The sequence below is a fragment of the Chrysemys picta genome, chromosome 1 (genome assembly GCF_011386835.1).
Source record: "Chrysemys picta bellii isolate R12L10 chromosome 1, ASM1138683v2, whole genome shotgun sequence".
NCBI classification, from domain to species: Eukaryota; Metazoa; Chordata; order Testudines; family Emydidae; genus Chrysemys; species Chrysemys picta.
In genome coordinates this window covers 347,485,127-347,510,744 of record NC_088791.1, presented here as the reverse complement: position 1 = coordinate 347,510,744, position 25,618 = coordinate 347,485,127, and the positions used below count along the sequence as shown (strand labels likewise).

Below are 25,618 nucleotides of genomic sequence, written 5' to 3'. Positions count from 1 at the left end.
TCACACTCATTATATGCCTTAGAACATACCCACTGATCTATACTGTGCATGATGCACTATTACTACTAATAAAAAACATGTATATAGCGCATTAGATGTACAAAGTGCTGCTCACTCAAAGAAGAGACATATTCCCCAGCCACAAAGAGCTAACAATTGAAACCAGGCGACATACAGGAGAGGGAGGGCCAGGGGATTAGCGAGCAGGAGAAGCAGGGAAAAATTGCACAGAGAGGTAGGGTGTTTTGGAGGGATCCGAAAGAGGAAAGACCAGGTGCTTGGTGGGTGAGCAAAGGGAGGGTGATCCAGATGTGTGGGATTGCAGCAGAGAGGGCATGAAGCTGAGAGTGGGAGAAGGAGATGGAATTGGGGAAGGGGATAAAGTGAGAGGACTGGAAAAAGTAGGAAGTGAGAGCAGCGGTGAAAGCAGAGACATACCACAGATGCAGCAAGATTACACATGGCCTTGTGAGCAAGGATGAGGAATATCCCATTAAGAGATAGGGAGCCAAGGGAGGGACTCAGTTAAAAGCATTAGCAGGTGTGGACAGGGAGGCATTATGTGAGAAAGGACACACATACGAATACATAACACTAGGACTAGCCCCTGCTCCTTTAAGAGAGCATTATGGGATCTTTAAAAGGGAAAGTTTCACAGTGGGACACGAACATGTAGAGATTTGGCTAGAGTTGGGGTCCCTTCGTTCTTACTGAAACTCCTTCTGGAGAAAGAACAGGAGTCCTTGTGGCACCTTTAGAGACTAACAAATGTATTTGAGCATAAGCTTTCGTGGGCTACAGCCCACTTCATCAGATGCATAGAATGGAACATATAGTAAGAAGATATCTATACATACAGAGAACATGAAAAGGTGGAAGTTGCCGTACCACCTCTAAGAGGCTAATTAATTAAGATGAGCTATTATCAGCAGGAGAAAAAAAACTTTTGTAGTGATAATCAAGATGGCCCATTCCACACAGTTGACAAGAAGGTGTGAGGATACTTAACATGGGGAAATAGATTCAATTTGTGTAATGACCCAGCCACTCCCACTCCCTTCTGGAGTGCCACTTCTTTCACAGCACCTACAGGGGATCAGAGTAGGATTAGAAATGAGTCCTGGTTACAGAGAACCATCAGATGGGGCACAGTCAAAGTGGAAGGAACCTTGGCACTGACTGAAAGACACTGAAATGAACAGAGCCGTATTAGGATGCTACAAAAGCACGTATCCCTGGGTGACAAATATCCCGCAGAAGCAAGAGCTCTCACCTCAGTGTAAGATGAGCAGGGGGCTCAAGGTTTTGAAACCCAAGTGATTTTATTTCCCATTAGACAGGTTTTCCATTGAATCTCTCCGGTTCTTTAGCTGCAGCAACCGGCAGGAGAGGGAAATGAAAGCTTTTATTTCCCGGTTCCTAACATTACTTCCATCTTCCCTGCTGTCTACTCGCCTTGCCAGAGCCCTACAAATACCTTAGCCCTGTGGTCCTTCCACAACCCCCTTGAAACCATCATCTTTCCAGCTGAGAAGGACTGGATAGCAACAGCTGCAGGGGTCACTGGTGAGGGATGCAAGAACTGGCCTTCCCTCAGTAGGATCTGAGTTCGCTGGCTTTGCAGTGTTTCCCAAACACTGATAAAGGGGCCCAGGGTTTTGTGACCAGAATGTTAGACTGCTCCCTTCCTTCCCAATGAGTCTTGTGATGGGCTCTGAGGCATCCCACTCCCTGCCTCCTCATCAGTGGTTCACATGCTAACCTTCAACAGAGCTTCAAAGGGCAGCCCAAACCTCTGCTCCGAAAGCAGCCAGGTCTCCACTTTGAGTTAGATTCACAATGGAATAGAAGGGAGCTGGCGCTGTCTGGGACTGCTGCAAAGTACTGATCTATGGAGTGGTTTTATACAGACTAAGATGTCACAAACAGCATCAACAGTGCAGTGAGGACTCGAAGTGCAGTACACTCCAAAAAATGACTTTGTAAAGATGGCATTGTGGGGCTTATGTTTATTTTCTCTCAGTGACTCTAGATTGAACATGCTCAGTCAGACTGTCAGCACCATAAACTCCCCTGGCATCTGAATGCCAACCTGAGATCTTTGCTCAAGTACCAGCAACACCTAAAACATGTGCCATCGGAACTTAGTTCACAGTTTTGCTGATGCGTGATTTCTCATACTGATGTTGGTTCTGCTGGGTTATGAAGCGCCACAGAGTAAAAACTTACTTTGGTCAATAACATCTGCTGCTGTGGCTGGATATACACAGGAGGCAGGTCTATTAAGTAAGGAGGACCCGTTTTTACATTGTCACTTGTCAGAGTAGAGAGACACTTTAAAAAATTCAGCACCCTACAACTGTTAGCATAAGTCAGACAATGCAATTAACTTAGGCCTACAGGTGCCAGAAAGCATGTTGCCCAGATCACTATTAAGCATGTGTGCGGTTTGGTTGGCCAGCATGGAGGGAGCTGACATCTTTAACCTGTTCAGGTAATGTTGTTCTCACCCCACCGCAAATGGAGCTTTACATGAGAGAAAAAGAAAATAATCACAATATGTCCAGAAAACCAAGAGGCACCTTGCACTGGAAAGGATTGGTATAGATATCTAAACTCTGTGGGCAAGCCTGTGTCACTGAATCAAAGCCACCAACTCCTAGTGTTCTTTTAGCTCCACTTACATAGTACCTCAGCCCCAAACTACATATCTAATACCAGGGCCAGGCTCCTTAGGAGTCAGGTTAAATAGGTCAGTATTTGTACTGCATCTGCGAGTGGACAACTTGGAGGGAATTTCAGACACTCTTTGTGTCGTTTTCCAACTTAGTACGTTTCCTGGCCAACGGCGAAACCTTACTGGGTACATTGTAAGGCTACATGCATATATATGCATCCGAAGAAGTGGGCTGTAGTCCACGAAAGCTTATGCTCTAATAAATCTGTTAGTCTCTAAGGTGCCACAAGTACTCCTGTTCTTTTTGCGGATACAGACTAACACGGCTGCTACTCTGAAACCTGTCACTGTAAGGCTAGAAATCGCAGCAGAGGCCAAATACGCTCCTGGTGTTACCCCAGTGATGCCAATGGAGTAGTTACGCTAGGGATGAATTTGGCCCTAGTTTATACTTGTTTCCAGAAGGAAGTGAAATATCTAATTAACCTTTCATTATGTTTACAGACGAGTCATAGTGAGTTTCAGATAGTCAAGGCCTTTGTTTAAAATTATAGGCAATAATCATCCACAATGCATGGCAAATAAACCTGATTCACCCAACACAGCTCAAAGTTTCAGTCTTTTTGCCAGACACCCAAATAAGAAACCCAGTTGTTAGTCTTGTGCCAGTGCATAACGAGACTAGACTGGGTCCTGAAGGCCTTTTAGTGCCTAGAGGTTTTTGTCACCAGTTCTACCTGATTTTATCCTATGTATCTTAAATAGTAAGAAGGGTGATCCAGCTGGGGTAATTATTGTACCATGAAAAGCCTTTCTCCTCGTCTCCCTTCAAGCCTTTGCACCTCCCCAAGCCCTGTTCTGGTCCATCAGTCACTTGGAATGGTCAACAATCGTCACACTCCATTGCTGACCATTGTCCAGCAGCAAAGGTGGGAAGCTTCAAATCCATCCTTCTGCGGACATGCAAACAACGAGGCCCGTTGCTGCTCGGACATCAAAGTTAAACAAACAGACCCAAGCCCCCGCCTCTCTGCCCATCTTAAGGAGCTCGCCGAGGAGGTCACGACTTTCAGCTTGTCATCGCACACATCAAAGTTTGCACCACACACGAACTCGGCACACGGATTCGAATCGTGTCGCCCGAGAGCGGATATTCAGCTTTTGTGCCCCGCTTTAATCCTGTGTTTTCCCAAGTAATTAAGCTTTTTTGCTTATGAACTTGTGACTAAGTAAAGCATCTCTGAGAGGTTGTAACATCAAAGCTCATTCTACCGTCTGTCCCACGTTTTCTAAAATTGGATTTCTCTTTCTCTCTTTTTTTTTAAATAAAAACTAATTGAATTTAGTTGTAGACTGAATATATTTAAGAGTGCCTTTAAAGGTTACCAGAAGCCACAGTGATCATCCTGGGAACTAAAGAGGTCGGACACAGAGTCAGCCCTTTTGGTTCATGAAGGCATAGCATGAAAGCCACAGCACTCACCCCACAAGCTAGGAGAGAAACAGCAAATCCTACTGCAGCAACTTGAGACTTTAGCTGAGTTACTGACACAGTGCGACCTGCACCAGTACCACCGCAAGGCTACAATCTCATCAGATCTCAAGATAAACAGGTTGGGCCTGATCAGTGCTCGGATGGGTGTCCTCCCAAGAAAACAAGAATGCTGCAAGGAAACGGCACTGGTGATTCAATGCATAGTGCTCGCCCCTTTCAGCCAGTAAACCAGTTGGGGTTCTTGGTTGTCATACTGTACATAGGTAAATGAAAAGTATAAATATACGGTTTCAGGTTTAACCAGCAACCACATCCCAGAACTGCACAAGAGGAAGACTCCGAATGCAGGTTGTTTAGATGGAATCCATGTGGGTTTATCAAAAGGAGAACGCAGCATAGCAACTTACCCAGGATGGTCATAAACAATGCTGGAAAAAAACTTACCTACAATTTCTGTTTATAGCTGCTACCATGAGGGCTGTCCAGCCAAGCTTGTGCCTAGCATTCACATTGGTGCCTTCCAACAACAACCTACACAAAACAGAGAGAGACGGCTTCATAAGATTTTGTTTCTCCCCCACAGACATAGGCAAGGGTGCTGAATGGATCAGGGGGCTGGTAGCAGAATACAGAATCTTTCATCTCAAGGTCACTGGTTCCAATGCAGCCCCGGGCAATAATGACTGAAAGTTGTTATGGTCTGACAGCTCTTCAGCAGCCAATAGGAAATGAATTGGTGGGTCTCAATCCAATTCCTAGTAGACAGGGAACATCATAATGAGCAGGCCTGAATCCTTTTAAGGTTGCTCACATGGATCTTAACAATTCACCAGGATGCTGGAGGAGGGGAAGCTGGTGGACACACATACTGATGGACGACTAGAATTTTTGCACTGAGTAATAGCCAGAAAGGATTCAAGGCTGGGTATCGTGGGAAGGCCAGCAGCTCTTGAAGTGTCATATACTAACATGGCACTTTTTTGGAGCGTTCTCGCATGGCAGTAAAAGCCTTACAGAGGCATCAAACAAACCTTTGTGCTCTTTCAATAAAGATCTTTCCACTCATTTTGGACCACATTCCTAACAGACTCCTAGCGTCCACTACAAAACTAGTTCTTACCTGGCTATTGCTAGCTTTATTTCTTAATCTCCTCCACAACCCACTCCTCAGGGTTATGGTCCTCTGCCCCGCCTCTAATCCTATACCCCTAGTATTATTAGCTTAGACCCTATTTGCAACTGATCGCAAGCAGTATCCTAGAACGGGGTTTTTCTTTGTTATTCTTATTCTTTGTTATAGTATTGAGTAAGTTTGATTTTTTTGTTAATGGCCAAGACTTTTACATTATAAATCCATGGTACATCCACATCTTGAACACTGAGTGCAGATGTGGTCACCCCTTCTCAAAGAAGATATATTAGAATTGGAATAGGTACAGAGAAAGGCAACAAAATGATTAAGGGTACGGAACAGCTTCCATCTGAGGTGAGGTTAATAAGACTGGGACTTTTCAGCTTGGAAAAGAGACGACTAAGGGGGGATATGATAGAGGTCTATACAATCATGACTGGTGCAGAGAAAGTGAATCAGGAAGTGTTATTTACTCTTTCACATAACACAAGAACCAGGAGTCAGCCCAAAACAAAAGGAAGCACATCTTCATGCAACACAGTCAACCTGTGGAACTCATTGCCAGGGGATGTTGTGAAGGCCAAAACTATAACAGGGTTCAAAAAATAACTCAATACGTTCATGGAGGATCGGTTCATCAATGGCTATTAGCCAAGATGGTCAGCAACCTCGTGCTCTGAGTGTCCCTAGGTTCTGCTTGCCAGAAGCTGGGAGTGGACAACAGGGGACGGATCACTCAAGGATTGCCTGTTCCCTCTGAAACATCTGCCATTGGCCACTGTCGGAAAACAGGATATTGGCCTAGATGGATCATTAGTCTGACCCCATATGGCTGTTCTTATGTTGTTAATTAGGCAGGCTAAACAAGAATTTGAAGAGTACCTTGACTCAGCAACTCAACTCAGCAAAAGACTCAGTAATTAACAGCAAAAACTTTCTAAGTACATCAGAAGCAGGAAGCCTGCCGAACAAAGTGGGACCACTGGATGATTGAGGGGCTAAAGGGACACTCAAGAAAGATGAGGCTTTTACAGAGAAGCTAAATTAATTCTTCGCATCTGTTTTCACTGCAGAGGATGTGACAGAAATTCTTGCACTGGAGCCGTTCTTTTTAGGTGACAAATCAGAGGAACTGTCCCAGATGAGGTGTCAGTAGAGGAAGTTTTGGAACAAACTGATAAATTAAATGGTAATAAGTCACCAGGAGCAGATGGTATTCACCCAAGAGTTCTGAAGGAACTCAAATATGAAATTGCAGAACTACTAACTGTGGTATGTAACCTATCGCTTAAATCAGCTTCTGTACCAGATGACTGGAGGATAGCTAATGTGACACCGGTTTTTAAAAAAGGCTCTAGAGGCGATCCTGGCAATTACAGGCCAGTAAGCCTAACTTCAGAATCATGCAAACTGGTTGAAACTAGAGTAAAGAACAGAATTATCAGACACAGAGAGGAACACGATTTGTTGGGGAGGAGTCAATGTGGCTTTTGTAAAGGGAAATTATGCCTCACCAATCTATTAGAATTCTTTGAAGGGGGTCAAGAAACATGCGGACAAGGGTGATCCAGTGGATATAGTGTACCTGGACTTTCAGAAAACCTTTGACAAAGTCCCTCACCAGAGGCTCTTAAGCAAAGTAAGCAATCCTGGGATAAAAGGTCCTCTCATGGATCAGTAACTGGTTAAAAGACAGGAAACAAAGGGTAGGAATAAATGGTCAGCTTTCAGAATGGAGAGAGGTAAATAGTGGTGTCCCCCTTGGAGGCTGAGTCTGGTGTGTGCATCTCCCACAGGAGTTCCCCAAACAGCCAAGCCACACTGATTCCACTGCAAAGGGGCCCTGCATAACCATGGAAAAGGGACAGATCTGCCCCTAAGAAAGGCATTGACTGTCTCCCTTCTTCTTTGTGGAGCTTTAACTCTGACTCTCTTAGGTCTTGTCTACACTTAAAGCGCTATACGGCACAGCTGCGCCGCTGTTGCGCTTCAGTGTAGGCACTAGCTATGCCGATGAGAGGGGTTCTCCCATGAGCGTAGGTAATCCACCTCCCCAAGAAGCGGTAGCTAGGTGAACGGAAGAATTCTTCCATTCACCTAGCACTGTCTACACAGGAACTTAGGTCAGCTGAACAATGCCACTTAGGGGTGTGGATTTTTCATACTGCTGACCAATGTAGTTAAACCGGCTGGTGTGGCACGGCCAGAACTGGGGTCATTTCGACTGCCACGGGCCGCCGGGGTTAAGAGTTAAGGCCGGTTAACAATAAGCCTAATGCTTACCGGTTAACCAGTTAACTTTTAACCTTTTACATCCTTAGTGCACATGGTGAGCATGGACAGTGAGCAGGCTAAATCTTCTGGCTAATGACTTCTTGGATAGTTCTATTCAAGAGTTAGTGATGTTGAAATTGACCAAGATCACTACAGGGAGAAAGTCAGCAATAAGGACATCTTAGATGGGTTCATAGTTCAATGGGCCAGTGACAGGAACAAACGTTTGGGAGCCCACGTATTTATCAGATGAATAGACTTCCAAGTAAACATTTACCAGATTTCTATCACACTCACTGTAACGTCACTAATCCAGCCCATTTTAGTCACCACATGAAAAAATGCTGCTACCCCCCTAACTCTGATGTGTTCCAAGCAATCTGTCTTGGTTCATCCTTGAGATAAGTCTTCCACCTCCCCCCGCACCTCCTTCCATTCTTCAGTCTAATCACTGAAAAGAGGCAACAGAACTTTAAGCACGTCCTTGCAATCCGAAGAGCTCTCTTGGAGCTTGTCTACACTGCGAAGTTGTGGACAAAACTTTTGTCTTTCATGGGTACTTAAATAAGCCCCCCCACGGAAGACAAAAGTTTTGCCGACGCAAGTGGCAGTGTGAACGCGGCTTTGTCGGCAGGAGCGCTCTCCTGCCAACAAAAATAATGCCGCTCGCTGGGCTGGAAGTATTTTGTTGGCAAAAGTGCCGACAAAGTACCAAAAAAGAGCGTTTACGCACACTGACTTTACAAGTCTTTTAAAGCTGCGTGGTATAGACAAGCCCTTAGATACAGGCTGGTAGAAAGAAAAAAACATCCCTGCCTGTTCAGAATTCTCTCCTGTCCCTATGTAAGGCACAGTAAGTGCTGGAGCACATGGCATGGCAGCCTGTGTGCCGTGCAGATTGTTATCTTTAGTGAGCAGCGGTGCATAAGGGCTGTGTTTACAGTAATAACACAGACATGCTGGGCTAGTCTGTCTCAGACTCATGGCCACTGCTGGACACGGCGGTTAGGTGTCTCGCTCGAAGTGGCATTGCCTGCAGCATGAATCCACACCGCTGCTCCATCTGCCAACTTCACTTTACACAGCTCCTTTGGATAGAAATGGAGTGCCAATAACCCCAACAGAGGCTTCTTCGGGAGGATCTTTGTGTGGTACTGTCTCCTCACAGAGTTTTAATGCCAAGCTGCCCACTTCAGAGAGTCCCAGCTTACTGGAGCCCCATGGACCAAATTCAACCCTGGCTTCCAATGAAGTTAATGCATCTACTCAAACCAGAGCTGAATTTGGCCCCAAATCAACAGGAGGTAGAGGAGGACAATGGTATCATTTCACGTCTGATTCTTTACCATCTGACTCCAGCCCAAAGTCCTTTATGTTAATGCCTAATTCTTTCACCCACCACCGATACACAGCCACTTCCTGCCATCCTAACGCTGTGCTGGGCGGGGAAGGCCAGGGCTCTGAGGTGGCACCGAGCACTCTCTCCCTCAGAGGTGCTGGGCTGGCTGGTTCTTGCTCGCGTGCTCAGGGTCTAACTGATCGCCATATGTGGGGTAGGGAAGGAATTTCCCCCCAGGTCAGACTGGCAGTGACCCTGGGGTTTTCCACCTTCATCTGCAGCATATGGGTGCGGGTCACTTGCCAGGATCATCTGGGTGTATTGCATTAAATCATTCCCTACCATTGCAGGGACCTTGAGCACTGGTGCACGTCAGTCCCTCTTATTCTCTGCCCGTGGCACACAACAGTCTGGTCTCCTGTGGGTCTCCTTTACTGTGGTCTCATTTCAGTTGTTGGGTTTAGTGTGTGGGTGCTGAGTGGCCTGTTAGATACAGAAGGTCAGACCAGTTGACCTGCTGGTTCCATCTGTCCTGAAATGCTAGGGCTCTGAGGCCATAGTTCAGTAATGACTCAGAGGAAAGAGTGCAACCAAACCATCTCACCTTTCCACTTGGTTTACTTTGACCATTTGAAAGCACTTTGTGCATAGTCAGTTTCACTGTTTCCCCTGTACAGTCAGTTAGTCAATTTCCCCTGTTTGGGTGGGTCTTTCACACAGTAACAGGGCAATAAAACACTATTACATGGCGAAATGCTACTATAACCCTACAAAACTGGCAGAATTCAGGGGTGGGCAGGTCTGGCCTGTGAAACTACTTGTTTTTTTACTAATAAATAATAGTGCCTGGCTTTTATCTACTATCTTTCATCAGAGGGGCTCAGAATAGTTCACAAAGAATTGCCCCATTTAAGTTCACTGAGGCCCAGGAAGGTTAATTGGCTTTCCCAGTCAGTGACAGAGCCATGAACAAGATTTCCCAGTTCCCCTATACTAGCAACAAGAGCACTTTTGACTCCCTGAAAAAAAAAAAAAAAGTGTTTGCTTTTACATCTCATGCAACCTGCTACACAACAGCTTTGTAAGTACCTGCTCTCTCGAATTCAAATGGGACCGTCTCAGCCCTACTCCTCATCACCAGGAAGGTGCACCTTGTACTGGGAAGGACTGGTGCAAAGGCACCCCTTCCTCTTAGAAAGCATTCACAATTACGGAGATTGTGAAACAGTGAATTACGTAACACAATTACGGAGATTGTGAAACAGCTTTTCCTAAAAACTGCTCTGGAAATTCATTTATCAATATATACCATATGTGTTCTTCTTTCATGATCATTCAACTGTTGATGGCACTGATACCCCAATTAAACCTCCTATGAAAGACCCCACACCCACTCAAAGGGTACTGGAGTACTCGCTAAAGGAGCTGATTACAGGGTCAAGGCCTACGGTATTGGAATTAATCAAGCAGTTTTCCATTTAGGAACCCAGCTTAAGTAATCTGAAGCATGTGGAATGCCAAATGATCAAACCTAGTATGAAAAATTACTAGAGTCACATCATGTAGCGTAATATGCATTGACATTTCATTTAGGAACATTTTTTTAAATCACCGCAAGATGCCGAGCAACTTAACAGATCTGCTAGACAACTGAACTTTATGTTCAGGGTGCGTGAGTCTATCATTAATATTTTCCCAGCCAGATTTAATGATATGACAATCGATAAAGTGACGACCACTGTTCAGATCCTAGACAGCCAAATGTATTTACCAGCCGGGACATATTTTTTAATTAAATAAAATCCTCTGATCAATGCTTAGGATGTCTATCGACATTTTAACCAAATAAGATCCAGGGTGCTCACTATTAACAATTTAACACATACATGCACTGCCAACAATATGAATACTGTCATCACGTTTTTTCATGAGACAAACACATCCTTAGCTGTTGGGTACATGGGGAATCAGTGTCAATAAGTAAACATCTGGGGTGTGAATTGATGAAAGGCTGAGCTTCTTAAAGGGTTTCAAAAGAAACTCAGGATTATCAAAGTTTGGACTCAGTTTGCTTTGGTGTCAAAGAGTTTGGATGTTTCTCTAAGCCAAGCTGGACAGTTCACAAGGACGGATTTTCTTGTGACATTTCCAGTACATTTGCTTCCTCGAGAACAGTCTCTCTCGTGGTATTTGGGCAAGTCTGGTTCCAGTTCTATATGAAAACTGCCCTTTGCCTAGATGGCAAAGCTCCACCAGTAACTCTGTGCAGGGCAACATCTCCTTTTAAATAAGAAGAGGGTTTGATATGACTCAACGATCTGACCAGCAGAGCATCTTGAGGTGCTTTGGAATTTTCCGAAAGGGCTCAAGATGGGTGCGAGGGCAGAGTGACACACCTTGCTTTTGGAGCAGACACTATTCTGCCTTGAAGTAAACAGGACCTAAAACTCTGACACTTTGATCCATCCAGAAAAGAGATAAAGGATCCAACTTCCCTGTCGCCGAGTATCTCCTGTTGCAATGCAGCAACTTTTCTTCTCCCCCCCGGCTGCCCCGAGACAGATGTGGCTTCTATTCATCCCTCCTATCCCATGAGTTCTGGGTGAGTAACTCAGTGACACTGCTGCTTAAAGCCAGAGCCCAGAGGGCATGTTTGAGTTTGTGCTCAGCGCCTGGGAGCATGCCCAGCTCACCCTCCTGACAGGTGGAGGAAGAGGAAACTTGAACTTTTGCAACAACAATAGCTTCTGTTTCTCTCGGTCGCTTAAACATTTCTCCGCCCCCCACCCCCACCCCAATATGTTACTGTTTAACTGCAGCGGTGGCTCACTCTCCTGGGACATGCCCTCAGCTTTGCAACTTTAATTGCAAGAAAAAACAGTAAATTTTAACATTGCAGCATAAATTCCTCTTCTAAACTCTGGTGAAAGAGTTTGTCCATCCAGGAGAACTACTTAAGCCACTGCAAAAACCTCTGTTCATGCTCTTGTCTTCCTAGAGGCAGGTTGCCTAAAGACGACATTTGCTTCTGAATCCTTTAGTGATCATCTAATGGCCAATAATTACTGCCTTGGTACAGTACAACTATTCTGTATATAGAAACCAATCCAAAACATTATAAGGAATCAAGACAGACAGTTAAACCAAGCACAGGGAGAGAGAATGTAAGACGTATGGGCAAGACAGAAGACAGATATTTTCAACTGAGGTCTGAAATGAGATGGAGGAAGACAGACAAGCTACTCCTAGCTGGAGGAGTTGCAGAGGAGAAGGCTCTTACACGAAGTGTGGTGAGATGGTCTGAAGGGACAAAGAGGAGGCCACTCCTGTATAAGCAGAGATGGTGAGCAGGGAGTAGAGAGACAGGTGGTCAAGGAAGCATGCTGGAGTAAGTTCAGAGGACTTTGGGGGAAGGGGAAAGAACTGTACCCAGAAACGAACAGGAAGCCAGCGGCGTTGTTTAAGGAGGTGAGTGATATCTAAGTAGTAACCCACTGCTGAATGGAGAGAGACCATCAGGAGTCACAGAAACCTCATTTTTACTATTCATGTCTTAATACACATGGCGTGAAAACACCAGGACATGGTGACAGATGAGAGATTTGAAACATGTATGATTTAGAAAGTGGCTAATATGTTCCATGATCCACATGGCCAATTTCCCCTCAGGTGAGAGGAAGTAAAAAACCACACATGACAAGCTGGAGCCTAGTGCAATGGGGTGCTGGTTCATGGCGGGGCTCTGACCTAGACGCTATAGTAATACAAATAACGTCACTGCTGGAAGAGGTTCAAATGCTACCGCACTGGGCAGGCTAAGAGAGCCAAATACTCTCATGCAACTGAATCCCTTCAAAATGAAACAATGTGCACATCTCTCCTAGTGCCATCTGTTCGTTACCAGTGGTGCTGTGCAAATGCAGAAGTTGTTATGCGTCAAACATCATCACATACACATACAGCTTTAGAGGTTAGAACCTCGCCCTGACCATCTTGGCTAACAGCCATTGATGGACGTATCCTCCAGGAACTTACCTAGTTCTCTTTTGAACCCAGTTATACTTTTGGCCTTCAAAACATCCTTTGGCAAGGAGTTCCACAGGCTGACTGTGTGTTGTGTGAACAAGTACTTTCTTATGTTTGTTTTAAACCTGTTGCCTATTAATTTCATTGGGTGACCCCTAGTTCTTGTGTTGTGCGAAGGGGTAAATAACCCTTTCCTATTCACTTTCTCCAAACCATTCATAATTTTATCTCTATCATAACCTCCCTTACTTGTTTCCTTTTTAAGATGAACCGTCCCAGTCTTTTTAATCTCTCATACAGAAGCTGGTCCATCCCCCTAATCATTTTTAGTTGCCCTTCTCTGCACCTTTTCCAATTCTAATATATCATTTTTGAGATGGGGCGACCAGAACTGTATGCAGTATTCAAGGTGTGGGCATATCATGGATATATTTAGTGACATTATATTTTCTGTTTTATCATCTATCCCTTTCCCAATGGTGTCTAATATTCTGTTCGCTTTTTTGGCAGCCGCTGCACATTGAGCGGATGTTTGCAAAGAACTATCCAGGATGACTCCAAGATCTCTTTCTTGAGTGGTGACAACTACTTTATACCCCATCATTTTGCATGCGTAGTTGGGATTCTGTTTTCCGATGTGTATTACTTTACATTTTTCAACACTGAATTTGATCTGCCATTTCTTCGCCCAGCCCCCCAGTTCAGTGAGATCCCTTTGTAACTCTTCACAGTCTGCTTTGGACTTAACTATCCTGAATAATTTTGTATCATCTGCAAATTTTGCCACCTCACTGCTCACCCCTTTTTCCAAACCATTTATGAATATGTTGGACAGCACTGGGCCCAGTACATATCCTTGGTACATACCCTGGTATTTCCTTCTCTCCACTGTGAAAACTGACCATTTATTCCTACCCTTTGTTTCCTATATTTTAACCAGTTACTGACCCATGAGAAGACCTTCCTTCTTATCCCATGACTGCTGAGTTTGCTTAAGAGCCTTTGGTGAGGGACCTTGTCAAAGGCTTTCTGAAAGTCCAAGTACACTATATTGACTGGATCACCCTGATGCACGCACAAGCACAGGATTATAGCTTGAGATGGGAAACGGAAGAGGCGGAGCAGATGAATTCCTAAGCAACTAGGATGCAATTTTCATGCAAAGCTCCTTGAGTGTAAAAAGCAAAGGGGTGAGAAATGCAGGAAATAGCAGCAGAATTATTTCTAAGTAGAAACAGTCTAAGGGTTTCTTGTGGGGTCTTTAAAAGGTTAGCTTGGCTCTTCCTGGTTATTGAAATCAAGGATGGCCAAATGTGGCACACCACACCAAGTCCAGAAGAGATTTCTACAAGAAAAAAATAAACCCACTGCCCCAAGTCTGGTCTTTCTAACTGTGTTTTGTATAGATTTGAACAGCATTTCAGTGCCTGCTTTAGACTGTCAACTCTTTGGGGCAGGGACCCCCTGAGTCTGTCCACTGCTCAGCACAGTGTCAGCACTCAGATATATTCATCTGTCTGACGGCAGTACTGCCTTTGGCGACAGTGCATAGTGCTCCACCTGCATTTGACTGGAGGCATTGCATGCTGGGATGCTGTAGGCAATAAGGGCCACCATGGTATCAGAGAGGATGGTGTCTGCAATCTCTTCCCTTTATTGTATATTAGGTGCAGCCCTGTGGCTCTTTGAGAGCTGCCGGCATGTCCCCTTGACTGGGCAGAGCCGGATGTACTTGCCTTACATGATTTTCACACAGTCATAGATTATAAGGCCAGAAGGGACCCACCAGACCATTTAGTCTGATCTCCTGTGCTCCACAGGCCACCAAACCCTACCTGGTTACCCCTGCAATGAACACAATCACCTGAATTGAAATAAGTATCACAGCCCTCAGGAAACTCAGCTATTATGTGCCACAGGCAGACCAGGGGGTACCAAGGCCCAGATATTGTGTGTCTGTTTTGGAATTATTATGTATTGTTTGTCTTGTGCTACTGCCCAAAATCCCCAGTCCCGGAGCCAGGGCCGGCTCTGGCTTTTTTGCCGCCCCAGGCAAAAAAGCCTCCCGCTGCCCTCCCCCACCCCCGGAGCGCGGCAGGCGAGGGCGCCGAGCCCACTGCGGCTCCGCTGGTGGCCGGAGCTCCGGAGGGAGGGCGGCCAGAGCACCGCGGGGAGGGCGGCGAGCCCAGTCGCGGCCCTGCTCTCCCCGGCGGCCAGAGCACAAGGGGAGGGCAGCGAGCCCGCTGCGGCTCCGCTCTCCCCAGCGGCCGGAGCCGGAGCACCACGCCGCCCCCCTCCAGGTGCCGCCCCAAGCACAAGCTTGGTGGGCTGGTGCCTGGAGCAGGCCCTGCCCGGAGCAGGCCCCCGGAGTTCTCGGAGCTGCACAGAGATGGCCCCTGCCCCAAGCAGCTGACAATCAATAAGATGAGAGTCAACAGGTGGATACAGAGAGATGGGGGAGGACCATGAAACCACGAGACTACACGGGCATGCAAAGCTCAACTGAAACACGCTGAACTGCTTGACACAAGGTAGGGATGGCCAGTCACCCAACCAGTTTTAATTTTTCAGTGGGTTTGACAGAGCCCAGTTAAAATCAATCCAGAGAGTGGGACAATCTCTACTGATCAAAATGGCACCTTTTAAAAGGGCAGGTCAAGTTTCTGGACACCTCCTTGCTCTGAAGGAAGAATAGCTCCATGCCAATCTCCTGGCCTGCTGAACGTTTAAACATACAGATGCCGGCTACTGCCCGCTGTTACAAATTGCCCTGATAACAGTGCGTTGACACATGTACTTTGTTTCTGTGAGCCAATATCACACAGCGCTTATTAGAATACTGTTCCATCATATTTATTTGGCTAAGGAACTCTGCTGCAAGCCCATATTTTTGTAGGTGGTTTATTAAAAAATAAGAGTGAACCACTGAGAATCAATATTAATACTGTATATAAAGGCGAAGGGGATGGAGGCAGTATTTCTTCAAGCTTTTGCTTCCCCTTGCCTCTCCTCCTCAACACACACAGCTCAACGGAGGTTGGGGAAACTAAACTATCCAGAATAATAGGTATTGTCTGCAGTTATGGCTAAATACATACCGGGCCTGAAGTTAATGGGAGTTTGGCCATCCGCTCCAATGGGAGTCGGATCACTCCTCAGAGGGGAATTTCTTTTTATTTTGAATGCAAAAATCAGACTCCATTTGCTTCATTGGGACCAGCTGACACACAGGTAAGAACCTAACTGAGGGTAGGTCTACACTTACCCGGTAGTTCGGCGGCGAGCGATCGAACTTCCAGGTTCGACTTATCGCGTCTTGTCTGGACGCGATAAGTCGAACCCGGAAGTGCTCGCCGTCGACTGCGGTACTCCAGCTAGACGAGAGGAGTACCGCGGAGTCGACGGGGGAGCCTGCCTGCCGCGTGTGGACCGAGGTAAGATCGAACTAAGGTACTTCGAACTTCAGCTACGTTATTCACGTAGCTGAAGTTGCGTACCTTAGTTCGATTTGGGGGGTGAGTGTAGACCTGGCCTAAGAGTCAAGACAAGACTCCCTGGACTCAAGCCTCCCGCTGGCTTCCAACATACATATCCCTGCCCTCTCCTCTCGTATCTCCTATGTTTGAAGGACTGACTGTTGCCAGCAGAGCTTGTATGCTGCTGCCTATTCTCCACCTTCACTGAAATCCTCACCCCCCTACAATACAGTAGCTCATTTCCCTACGGCTGCCTGAATCCCCAGCTTGCAGCCCACACAGAATGCTGCTGCCCGCCTCCTTGCACATACAGAAGCGCAGTCCTCAAATGTCCCACTGGTTCTTCGTTCCTTTTAGGATCCAATCCAAAACTACCCTCTAGGTCTATGAAACCTCCTGTGGATTTTCTAACACTCACTGCCCTGCCACCAGCGGGGCTCCCTTTCACTAGGCTGCTCTTCCCCTCTGGCCACGGTTGGTGCTAGCGCTATCACGTGACAATGGTAACGAATCAGAGAGATTTCAGAGTAGCAGCCGTGTTAGTCTGTATCCGCAAAAAGAAGAACAGGAGGACTTGTGGCACCTTAGAGACTAATAAATTTGTTAGTCTCTAAGGAATCAGAGAGAGTAGTTTTCTTCTAACACTGAACAAGGAACGCTGTCGGAATAAGGAACACAGTATTATCCCTAAAGCTCCTCTCTCTCTCTCTCTCTCTGCTTCATTGTACAGTTCTGCCTAGGTCCTCCTCCGCCCCCCGCCCACTATGCCTGGCTTCCCCCAGCCGTTTTAAAGAAACACAACTCACATCCTCACAACTGCCTTCTCTGCGGCTCATGAATCTAGAACAGCTCATCTGTATCTCTCTACCTCTGACTCTCCATCTCATGTCAAACAACAACTGAAAAACTGCATCTCTCCCACGCCAATTCCCCTTAATTTCTCTCTCCTTGGTAGTCGTGTTGGTAGTTGCATTGTTTCACCCTGTAAAATGCTCTGAGGTACAGTTTGCACGGAAAACACTATACAAAGAGTTGTCCCGTGTGCCTGACTTGCAAAAGCAAGAAAGCTGGTCAGCCCCATTCATGCAATGAACAAAAACGCAAGCAGCAGATGAAGACAGTGGGTGCGAGAGAGCCTGGTCCAGTCTCTCTCAAACATCTGGGGGCTTCTCCCCCAGCCTGGTAGCTGAAACGACCAAGGTTTGAATACCAGTAGCCGTTCTACAATCCAGGCAATGACCGGTCTCTGTTCAGTATTACTGGCGCTGCTTCATGAGACAGGCTATGATACGATACAGAACGTAGGTCCTGATTCTTACTGTGATGTCAACTGCATGGATATGCCAGGCCCGGCCTGCAATGGCTTACCCTAGTGCACTGATTGGGTTTTCAGTGCGTTTCAATAATTATAATACAGTGATCTGTGGCCAGGGGATAAATTACGGTTTAATCAAGTTGGAAATTAAATTTTAAAACCCTAAAGCAGTCTGCCTGCCTGTTGTCTAGCTTGCCACGGAGCCTGGGGCTCAGAGCAGCTCGCGTTCTCTTGCAAAATGAAGTGCACACAGTTGAACAGGGGCAAGAATCCATCTATCCCTATAGCCCTATGTATAGGTACACATACACGATGCTGTCATGAACTGCGTTGTGTCTATGAATGGCACTGCCCTCTACTGTGCGGAATTAGAACTGCTCAGCCATGTGTCATGAGCCCTATACTATTACTAACTAACGACAATTCTCCTTTGCTCCAGGGAAATGGCCCTGTGCTTTTGGAGGTTTGCTCGTGTCTTCACCATAACAAGCAGCGTAGCAAAAGCCATCAAGGTCTTGGATGGCTGCAGGTTGGCTGGAGGGGGTGGGGGCTGTTTTTACGTTGATGGTCTGGAATTTGTGCCCCATGGCTATCACTGAGGGTATAACTACACTGCTCAGTTAGCCTGGGGATTGGCACCCAGGACTGTGCACTGTTAGCCCGAGTATGAGCATCCCCACCCGTGTTACTGTGTCCTCATTGCCTCTGCACTCGCCTGTGTCTGGGGGGAGGCACGTCCCATGGTTCTTTGTGGTGAGATGCTCTAGGATTCTTTCCCAGCCAACGGCAGGGAATTGTGGGAAGGGCACTGCAGGGCTGCCAACACGAATGATCTTGCCTGTATCCCCACTGCAGAGTGGGCCGGTTCCAGCGGGAGCTAAAAGACAGCTCGGGCTTTAACACATCCCCCCAGCCATGCAAGCAAGCACAGCTACAAAGCAAAAATACGCACTTGAGGATCGTGTGTGGAGCCTGGGGGAGGGCTGGGCAAAAACACGAGTAGAAACATGGGCTAAGGCTACAGCGTGGGCATCCCCCGAAAGGGCTGGGGGAGCAGTGATCGGGACGTGGTGAGGCGGGTCGCTTGGTGCACGAGGAGAGGCAGGGAGTTTCGAACATAGGGGACATTGTGGAAGGAAGATGAGGGAGGGAGAAAAGAGGAGCAGATGAGATTAGCTTGGGAGGCGCACAAGCAATAGAAATGGAGGGGCAGTCAGAGGGAAGGAGAGCACAGGCGGGGCAGTGAATGTGCATTGCACAGTTGCATAATGCGTAGCAGCAGTCGGCACAGACACGAGTGTAAACACGGGAAACAGAGAGAGAGAACACGGCGCACAGCCCTGCCACTCATCGCCCGGGCAAGACTCACAAATCACCCAGACATCACTAAGGAACAGCTTCCTGCAATTACCAACAGCAGAACATATGTGCCAATTAGCCGCACACCAACATCCTACGAGAACCTTGATTTAGGCCAGATCTCGGCCCTCGGGTGCACCAGAACAAGGCTGCTTCCTCTGAGATCCCAGGAAGAATGGAAGGGGGCTCCCCTAGGCTGGGGCAGTGACGAAGAGCCATATGGGCCCCAGAGAGAGGAAACAGAAGCAGCAGCCTACAGCGGAGAGCTCCCGGGAAGCCGGCAGGCCGGACGGAAGAGGCTGAGTGAAATGATACACAAGGTGGAAGGTTCCTCTGACAGAAGATGAGGCCGTGTAGGCTGTGGCCAGGTGGGGGATGCAGATTGCCCCTCTTGGGCGTCAGATAGTTTTTAGTTGTGATACCCCCCTTTCCTTCCATGTACAGTCCCGGCAGGGGTGCTCTGGGCACAGGAAATGCATTCATCTGTTAATCTTCCAGGGAACTTACGGGGCCAGACTGATGTCCCCATGTGTGCCCAGAACAGTACAGCAGAGGCACTGTCAGCCTGTCTCAGCCCACCCAGGAGACCTTGCCTACAGGAGTGAGCGGGTGCTCAGTCTGCACAGCCCATTAGCCCCTGGTTTCCCTGTTGGACTGTCAACAAGAGCGCCAGGCCCAAGGGTATTTGAAAGATGAAGACACCTGCCCACTAGGAAGTAGACGGAGGCCACTGGCTAGCTCGACACAGTCCCCCAGACAGGAGCAACTCTCAGTCACTACTGGCCTCGGGGAGATCTGAAGCAGTGAGCTAAGCACCCATAGCTCCCATTACTGCTGGTCTCCTTTCTCCGCACCCTACCAAGCAGCCACATTACTAGACACACCTGTGAAATCAAAGCAAGCATCTTGGAGGAAAGCAGGACCCATGTGACAACAAAAGGTCCAGGGCAGATTTCGCCCCCCCCACCCTCCGAGTAGTGATGTTAACACACAGCGTAAGTATCCGAACAGTCACTCACCTGTCGACTTCTGAAACGTTGTTGATCCTTGCGGCTTCCAACAGGGCATCTTCTAAGAGAGACAAAGAGGAGAAACCCTAGTAAAGCGGCTGGCAAGAGGCTCACACCAAATGCACACATATAACCTGCACGTGGTACGGTTTATGTCTATAAGGGACGTGATCGCTGGTGCTCCAGAGGCATTACTACACAACACTGGGTAGGCAGAAACTTCCCTACGGGCAGGTTATTCCTGACCTGTCCACTAGGGGATTTACGGAAACTTCCTCTGAAGCAGCTCGTGTAGGTCCCTGCTGGACGCAGGATAACCTGGTCTGACCAAATGCGGAAATTCCTATATTACCTCATTTTAAAAACAGCGGGTTGGCCTGTGGATTACAGCTCCCAGGATGCAAAGCTTCACATTAGCCACCGCCACTTGACTCTGGGTGGAACACTGCTGGCTGGAGCGTGTAGCTCTGCAGGTCTGGATGCTAAGGGAGTGGGGCTGCTGGCACGTCAGAGAACATGGTGTGCTGCGTCCAGCCACCCGTGATGTAACGTGGAGTTTACAGCAATATGATGTGCACGTCCTCAGGACAGGGACCAGCACTCCCTGAATGTCGGGACAGCACCTAGCGCGTCGTGGGTGGCACCACACACCGATACAAATGATGACTGCTCCAGCCATCTGAGTTCTGGAGGCTGACACTGCTCTGCAGAGAAGGGAGAGGACTAGGATGGCAGCAGAGGGAGCAGGAGAGAGAGGGCCCAGGAGCTATTCTGGGAGCTGGGAGTGAGTCACTCCAGATGCTGCACCTCTCATGGTACTGCAGAAAGCAGGGAGCTCGGTTTGGTGAGAGAGGAAGCAAGGACTTTTCCTGTGTGCGGCACTGAAAAGCAAACTGACACCTGGGGCTACTGTGCCCAGCGTGCATTACTGGGATCACTAGCACTGGGATATAAAGCCAGACCATTTTAGAGCCAACCATGTGAGCAACAGCCAAAATGAGCGTGAACATTCCCCCGTAGATTAAGAGCACCACTTTCTGGCTCAACGGAGTAACTACACTGCTCTTCATTTTAACGCACACAGATCATGTGTCATGCTGAGCGTCACAAAGCACATGCACGTTACAGAGAATGTCACTCCTAGACTGAAAAGAGAGAGGCTTTTAGGGGGGATTTAACCAGAGGAAGTAGCTCAGTGTCTGGGAGGGAAAGGAGCTATTCTGAGTGCAACACCGTATGTCCTGTGGAAATGACATGGAACAAGGAACAGTACTGCATTGCTGCATGCGGACAAGTCCCACCTATAACAGGTGACTCTCTGCCTCCTGGTGGATGTCCAGAGCAGCTCTACCAAGCTGTACTCAGAATTTCAAGAGTCCCATCAGGAACACAAGACATCAGAAGCAAAATCTCATGAGAATGGGGAACTAGATCTGGTACACAGGCTCCTTCCGGTCTTAGATTCAACCCTGAACTGACTCCCCTCCACAAAATGCAAAGGGCTTTAGAGTCAAAGGTTCTCACTCTGGCGAATCTCTGATGTGAGAACCCTCCACTGGCCACAGACCATTTTCATTTGCAAAGTACAAAAGCTAGCCTCTAATCTTAAAAGCAACAACCACTGTTCCCACACCAGTAAATATCCCTCTTGCCTTCTATGGCAGGATTCCCAGAGGTTCAGAGCACCCAATAGCCCCCACTGACTTCTGCAGAAGTTGTGGATGCTCGGTGCATTTGAAAATCAGACTCCCTACAGCCTCCATATTCAGAGCTGTTATGCGTGGCTGGTTTTTTACAGCTGGTTAGTCTAAATCTGAAATTGGGATTTTAGGAAAGACAAAATCTGAGAGAGAAATGTTTGCATGATTATTGTTTAAAATGGAGATTTGGGGGGTTGTTTTTCATGTACAGATTCACCTGCAGTGCTAGGAACCCAACACAACAGCACTGGGCTGGCGCACAAGAACCAGAAAGTTAAAGTGACCAGCCTCAGAAAGCGAAACTGACCGGCATGCAGCAGTTTAAATGCCTTGGCCAAGCACAAGCAGCATTAATAGAGACAAATACCGCAGAGTTTAAAAAAATCTTTCAGTTCTACTCATCACTGGTATTGTTAGCATTGCAGAGACGGGTGGGACTTTTTTTTTTAAATTATGAATTTATCTTGACACTGTCCCTTCAAACAGAGTTTATCCAGGCCCGGGTGTCACAGTGCAACTATATCTCAGCCAGTTAATGCTCAGCAAGGAGTGTGCAGCCAGCAAGCAGCCGGCAGTGGGTCTAAACTAGCAAACAAATTCCATACTCAGAGCGAGGGCTGGGGAAAGACACTTGAAGCCCTGGCTCAGCGGCACAGCTCAGAGAACTCCACAATAAAGCGGCCGTTCAATCATTTCCACTGTCCTTTTAAAAGGTGAAGGGCTCCCTGGGAGATCCATCTAGCACAGCAATAGCTGCTGGTGTGTGAACAGCAGTCACATGTCAGCTACACAGAGTTCTTTTCGACTGTAACGAGAAGGCTCGTGTGCCTCACTGCTGTCTCCGGGACAGAATCTGAACCGCTCTACTCCGTGCTCTATCTATACTGCCTGCAGCCAGAGGAGAGGCTGCTGTGTTTTGGGGCCTGTGGCTTTGGAGGAGGGTCTGCAGTCTATCCCCACCAGCGCTATTAAGAGCTATGCTGTGCAGCACTGGGACCACTGCACAGTCCTAGGTGGCGCCAGATGTGTTGCATTCTAATGAGGTTAGAAAGTGCTCAGAGTTCTTCAGCTCCCTTGCAGCAAGACTGGGCGGTTCAGCCCTCTCTCAGGTGACTTACCAACAAATGCAGCATTTATATAGGGCGTTTCACCCTCAACAGTCATCACAGTGTTAAGCCCATGTTACAAGTGGGGAAACCGAGGCACAGGGCGTGTCTTACCCAAAGCCACAGAATGAGTCAGGGGAAGAGCCGGGAGGAGAACTCAGGACCTTTCATTTCCCAGTCCCACGCTCATTCCAAACGATGCAGTCATTAACATAAAAGTCATTAATGACAGCATGTGTTAATTTATATAGGAGGACACAACAGGGATGGGCTTTCTATCCCAGCAACTGGAGCTCATTCCAAGCCCCTGAATAATCCTGCATCTCAACCCCCAATTTTTGTACAGCATGCACATACCAGACAGCTGATGGTTTGAAAGCTATCATAGGCTCTGTTTGTCTATAAGATAGCAGAGCGGCAAGCAGGCTAAATGACAGAGCTGAGCTTTCACTCCCAGCTCCAGCAGCGACAAACTCAGTGACTTTAGGGAGACCACAACCAATCTGTGCCTCAGTTTCCCCATCATGGAGATGATCATACTGATTTGCTTTGCCAAGGGTTGGGAGATCTAATCCGTTAATGTTTGCCAAGTGCTTTGAAACACAAAACACTATGAAGAGCCAAGCATGAGAACCACTAAGGCCCCAATCCTGCAAACATTCACACACACATGTGGCACTTTGACTATGTGAGTAAAGGGACTAGGTGTAAAGTCAAGTGCATAAATGTTTGGGGAATTTGAGAAGCAATTGGCCACCAATTAATTACTGTGGAAGACACAGATTGCTCAGAATATCCTGCTTCTTGGTCTTAACAAGGTGCGTATATAACTCTTCCACCGCACACACATCTTAAAATTGTCTGCAGCAGCGAACTGCCCTGAGTTAAAATATCAGTGCAACTCTAGCACTGTACTTGTATGCCCTGTACAAAGGGAGCTCACCTCTTGGAGAACCATTTCACCTCCTCGTCTAAGGCTGGCCAAACCTCCCTAACAGAACTCTCCCCCTACAATAATCTGAAAACATAGACTCTTCCAACACACAGACTAAAACAATGGATAAATATAGACCTAAGATTGGCATATCCCCCAGAACAGCACAGCCTGCCAACCAGCCTGTAGATGCGTTCTGCTCTAACAAGGATGGGTGGTCCACAGACACAGGACAGTCAGCTATGCAGTGATCCACCTTGAGGCAGGCAAACCATGGACAGTTGCATTCTGGGAACTTGTATCTCTACAGAAATTGCTTGGCTCATTCTTCTTTGTTGTATGGTAGCACCTGGAGCCACAACAGAGATCAGCACCCCTTCGTGCTAACAGCTGTAGAAACATAGGGCAGTCCCTACCCCAAAGAGCTCGCGTGGGTCCTGCCATCTCCCAGGGCCGCTCCCCTCTATGAAAAGCTTAGGGCAGCTGCATTTGAGGGGTTGCCCCCAGAGATCAGGCGAAGTCTGGACTCCACTAAAGACACACAAATGCCTCTGCGCTATTTGAAGAACCTCCCCCGCTGGGAGAGTTGGGCTTTAACACAGCACAAGTGCAAAGAGAGGGGTCAGTAATAGTCACCCTTGGATGCGTGGCCCTTGCTGTAGCAATACACCACTGCAGCAGCAAACGCAGGAAGCCCGGCCCGGAAAGTCCAGCTCTCCCTCTTCTTCTGGTGCCCCGTGGGGTCTGGTCTGAGACGAAGCCGCCACTCCGCAGCCGGTCCTGGGTACTGCAGCTCCAGCTCCCGGCTGGGTGCAGCTAAGAACAGCAGCTCTGGTGCCCTGGCCCCTGTGGTGCATGGGCCCACCTCCTGCAGCTCTGGCAGCCTGAACTCACCCATGCCCATGCCCATGCCCAGCTCCTGCAGCCCCTCCAGCTCCCTGCGCCCCCTCGCGGCTGCCCCCAGACACTGCAGCCCCTGTGCGCTGGTGGCCGCGCGCTGGGATTGCAGCTGTGCCGCCCCGCGCCCCCTAGCGGCCGCTCCCGGGTACTGCGGCTCCCTGCGCCCCCCAGCGGCCCCGCCTTCGCCCGCCGGGTCTGTCCGCGCCGAGGCGCCACGGGAGGGCCGCGGGGGCGGCGGCCGGGCCCTCAGGAGCCGGGCGAGGCCCGGAGGCGGAGGTCTGGACAGCAGGGAGGCCAGCATCGTTGCCCCTGCCCGGCCTCGCTCGGGCCCCTCCGCGGCGCCAGCAGAGGAGAAAAACAAAGATGGCGGCCCCCGAGAAAATGCTTCAGAGGCGACGCTGCGTCGGGACGCCGCAGCGGCGCGAACTGCCTGGTGGGAGTTGTAGTCTGTTCGCAGGCAGAGCCCCGCGGATGTCCGGCTGAGGACTACAACTCCCATGAGGCCCCTGGGTCTACGCAAACAATACTCCCCGCCCTCCTCACACGCGGCGCTCAGCGGCGGCCCGCGGAGCATGCTGGGCCGCGCAACATCCCGAGGCATGCTGGGGAATGTCGTTTTGGTAACAGGGATGCGGGCGCCCCGCTGCTCTTCATAGGGCGGCGTGAGCCAGTTCTGCCGGTAGGTGGCAGCATGGCCTAGTGGTTAGCGCGCAAGCCTGGGAGCGCGGGGCTGTGGGTTCTAGCCCTGAGCCCGGGTGGAAGGAGAGGGTAGGACTGAGAGCCGAAGAGGCCAGGACACCTGGGGCCTGTTCCCAGTCCTGGGAGGGGTCCAGGCCCTGGGGAGGAAGTGGGCTCTGGTGGCTAGGGCAGGAGGG

The 25,618-nt window shown here is 48.4% G+C and overlaps 1 protein-coding gene across 2 annotated transcripts in view; it reads right to left on the bottom strand.

Annotated features, from left to right (window-relative positions):
- The window catches only part of CLPB (ClpB family mitochondrial disaggregase), a 145,737-nt gene extending 120,603 nt beyond the window's left edge, over positions 1 to 25,134 (bottom strand). Inside the window, exons 1-3 of one of the 2 annotated variants that reach the window (XM_005292193.5) lie at positions 24,480 to 25,134; positions 20,113 to 20,164; positions 4,617 to 4,703 (exon numbers count right to left, since the gene is read on the bottom strand). In XM_005292193.5, the coding sequence (XP_005292250.3) occupies positions 4,617 to 4,703; positions 20,113 to 20,164; positions 24,480 to 25,044 (704 nt within the window). In that variant the 5' untranslated portion in view covers positions 25,045 to 25,134. The remainder of the gene's footprint in view (positions 1 to 4,616; positions 4,704 to 20,112; positions 20,165 to 24,479) is intronic. The other variant, XM_065581841.1, reaches the window with a different exon arrangement.
- Between the last annotated feature and the right edge of the window lie 484 nt (positions 25,135 to 25,618).